Raw genomic sequence first — 3,255 nt, forward strand, 5'->3', positions numbered from 1 at the left:
TACTCTTTGTGTTTGGCTTCTTCATGAGGTATGGTAGTTCAACATCATCTACTTCTTCCTCATCACTTATGCCTGCATCACCAGCAAAACAAAACTCATCTGCTTCAGGAAACCAATCTTCAAAACGTTTTTTCTCTACCTCTTTGTGACATCTGCTAGTTGGACCAGGATTCTTCACATGTTTCACAATAGCAGTAGTTTGCAATGTTGTATCCTCTTCAGAGACACACACTATTTCCATTGGTTGAACAGCTTCAGCACTCCCATCTGAATGAACTGAATCCTCAGAACAAAATTCAGACACTTCAGTGTCTCCTTCAAAGTGGTTCAAATCTGCCTCTCTTTGAATCCTGCTCCTCTCAAGCTGAGCCTTTTCTATCATCTATCTGATTCTGAAGCTCAGATTGCTCCACAACCTTTTTCACACAGCAGCTCTCTTGAGTGTTCATGTAATTCTCATTAGCCTGTGTACTAATTCCAGGTTCAACATTTCTCACAACCCTTATGTTGACTAGCTTGACATGATGAAAAAAGTCCAACATTTCATGAACACTAGCTTCATTACCTAAATACTTTACTCTGTCAGATCCAATTTCCTCCTCCTTCACATAGTACATGTAATCACTGTCCCCATACCCTTCACTAGCAATGAGTGATTATAGAGTAAGCAAAGAAATATCTGACTCAAATATACCCCTTTTCACAGGGTTTCTTCCTTCTAAATGAAACCATATATCCCACTTCTGGTCAGCCAAACTGCACAAATAAGTGCTCATGAATTGAATTGAAATTGACTGAGCTATACAGCTTACTGACTCCAGTTTACTACACATGTCCAACTAACAGAAACAAACACATCTTACTAATTTGCAATGTTGAAGCAGCTAACCAAAAGCCCAGCAGATGATACTTGCATACCTGCGACCCATTGGCGATGACTGGGAGAGCGGTGCCTCCGGCTGCTGCGAGCCGGCCTGCATCGAGAAACTGGTGCTCCCCAACCAATTATCGACTAAGCCGCTGGCCATCGGTGGAGCCGCGGGCGAGGCAGCAGCGTCCAAACTTGTCTCGCCGCCAGCGTCGCCGCCGCCAGCGCCGCCGCCCTCCGGAATCAACGAGGACATGGCGGCCGCCACCTAGGTCAGAGAGAGGGAGATGAGGGAGAGAGTGAATCGAGAGGGGAACGGATCAGATTTGACCCGCACCGCACTGACAGGCGCCGTTCCGACAGCGGACGGGCCGTTAACGGCCATCTACGCGCGGCGGGCGACCGTTAGCCAACGTGGCGCCTGATTCGCGGGCCCAACCGGTCAGATTCAGGGTTAGCGCGAGCGAAGCGAGCGATTTCACGAGTTGGTAGTTTTTTGCCACGGTTTAGTCTAAATTTGGTAGTTTTTCGCACAAAAACGTAAAGTGGTAGTTTTTCGTCACGTTTCCGTCAATTGTGGTAGTTTTTGGTTAAATACTCGGCCAGTGGCTGATTGATCCCTTTGTACGTACGTTTCAGCGTCTCCTGCAACGCTCTGCGACCGACCTGTACCGGAATGTGCGTGACAAACAAACAAAGACGGGATGAGAGATGAGAAGCATTCTCATTTCCCATGCACGCACGCGTTGCGTCTTTACACTCCATCGTCGACACCCACATGCCCAGCCAGTTGAGCAGCTAGCGCCATGCACATTTGCATTTTTTAAGTGGGTAATTGGGTGTAAATTAGTATAAATTAGGGTAAAAGAAGCCGGCCGGGCCCTTGTATTCAACACAGCATTTACACGTTTGCTCCCCTCAAACCGGACCAACGCTGCCCTACTTGTCTCTCCTCTCCACCACCTTCTCCTAATCTTCTTCCTCCTTCGCCACCGTCCCATCCCATCACCCACGCTCCCTCCCTCCCTCTATAAATACCAGGCCAACCTCAACCTGCACCGGTACCGGCCGGCGAACCAAGCAGCTAGCTAGCAAGCCACGTCGTCCTCGATCAAGAAGCTCCGTCGTCGCTAGGGAAGTAGGAACAAACGATGGCTGCGGCGGCTGGTGGTGGTGCTGGTGGTGGTGTTGCGGGGGTGGCGGGGTCGCCGTGCGGGGCGTGCAAGTTCCTGCGGCGGCGCTGCGTGGCGGAGTGCGTCTTCGCGCCCTACTTCAGCTCCGAGCAGGGCGCGGCGCGCTTCGCGGCCATCCACAAGGTCTTCGGCGCCAGCAACGCCGCCAAGCTGCTCGCGCACCTGCCCCTCGCCGACCGCTGCGAGGCCGTCGTCACCATCACTTACGAGGCCCAGTCCCGCCTCCGCGACCCCGTCTACGGCTGCGTCGCCCAGATCTTTGCCCTCCAGCAGCAGGTCCGCCGATCTCGATATTCATTTCATTCCCTTCGCCTCCGATCACTCCCTCGTCTTCGATCGACCAATCAATCATCTGGCCGCCATGGACGCAAGCTGATGGTTTCTTGTTTGTTGCAGGTCGCGATCCTGCAGGCGCAGCTGATGCAGGCCAGGGCGCAGATCGCGTGCGGCGCCCAGAGCACCACCTCGCCGGTGAGCCACCACCAGCCACAGCCGTGGTTGCAGGACACCAGCATCGCCGCCCTGCTCCGGCAGCAGGAGAACGGTAGTAGCTTCGCCGCCGGCGGTGCGCTTCTGCCAGAGCTGATGAGCGGCGACGTATCCATGCTGCAGCAGCATTGTGGCGGCAAGGTGGAGGGCGGCGGCGGCGGCGGCGCCGGGGACCTCCAGTACCTGGCCCAGGCCATGATGCGAAGCTCCAACTACTCCCTGTAGATTGTAGAAGAAGAACATCATGATAAAACCATGCATTTCACATGCTTCCAACAACCTCGTCGACGATCTATCAGAGTGCTGCTAGCTGATGGAATCGTGTCGGCGGCGCCAGAGATCGAGCTAGAAGAACTCAGGAGAGGGAATTGATTAACCTGTACTGAACTTTTTTTATCAGTGTTAATTCTGATCCTACAAGTTACTATTGTACTACATATTATATATCTATATATTAGAGGAGGCGCAAGCCCTGCATGAGTGGCTCAGTTGATCAATGATGATTACCGCTTCTATATAATTAAGCAGCTTATATGTTGCAAGATCACCCCTTATCGGATTTTTATTTTTTTGCAAGTCTTGATAATGACATCACTGAAAAAAAAATATGTATGTTCAGAGTAAGCGATTAGGTTGCAGCAAGATGCACGAAACAAAGTTCAGTATGAATGATATTGTAAAATGTGCAAGTCTTGCAGTTGCAGG

The 3,255-nt window shown here is 51.5% G+C and overlaps 1 protein-coding gene across 1 annotated transcript; it reads left to right on the forward strand.

The window, feature by feature from the left end:
* The first annotated feature begins 1,951 nt into the window (after positions 1-1,951).
* LOC123135097 (LOB domain-containing protein 16) lies at positions 1,952-3,039 on the forward strand. Its single transcript, XM_044554210.1, has 2 exons — positions 1,952-2,337; positions 2,458-3,039. Exons 1-2 carry the CDS (start codon positions 2,020-2,022, stop codon positions 2,773-2,775), a joined length of 636 nt encoding a protein of 211 aa, XP_044410145.1. The 5' UTR covers positions 1,952-2,019; the 3' UTR covers positions 2,776-3,039.
* Positions 3,040-3,255: the final 216 nt, after the last annotated feature.

This window comes from Triticum aestivum, chromosome 6B (assembly GCF_018294505.1).
Source record: "Triticum aestivum cultivar Chinese Spring chromosome 6B, IWGSC CS RefSeq v2.1, whole genome shotgun sequence".
Taxonomy (NCBI): Eukaryota; Viridiplantae; Streptophyta; class Magnoliopsida; order Poales; family Poaceae; genus Triticum; species Triticum aestivum.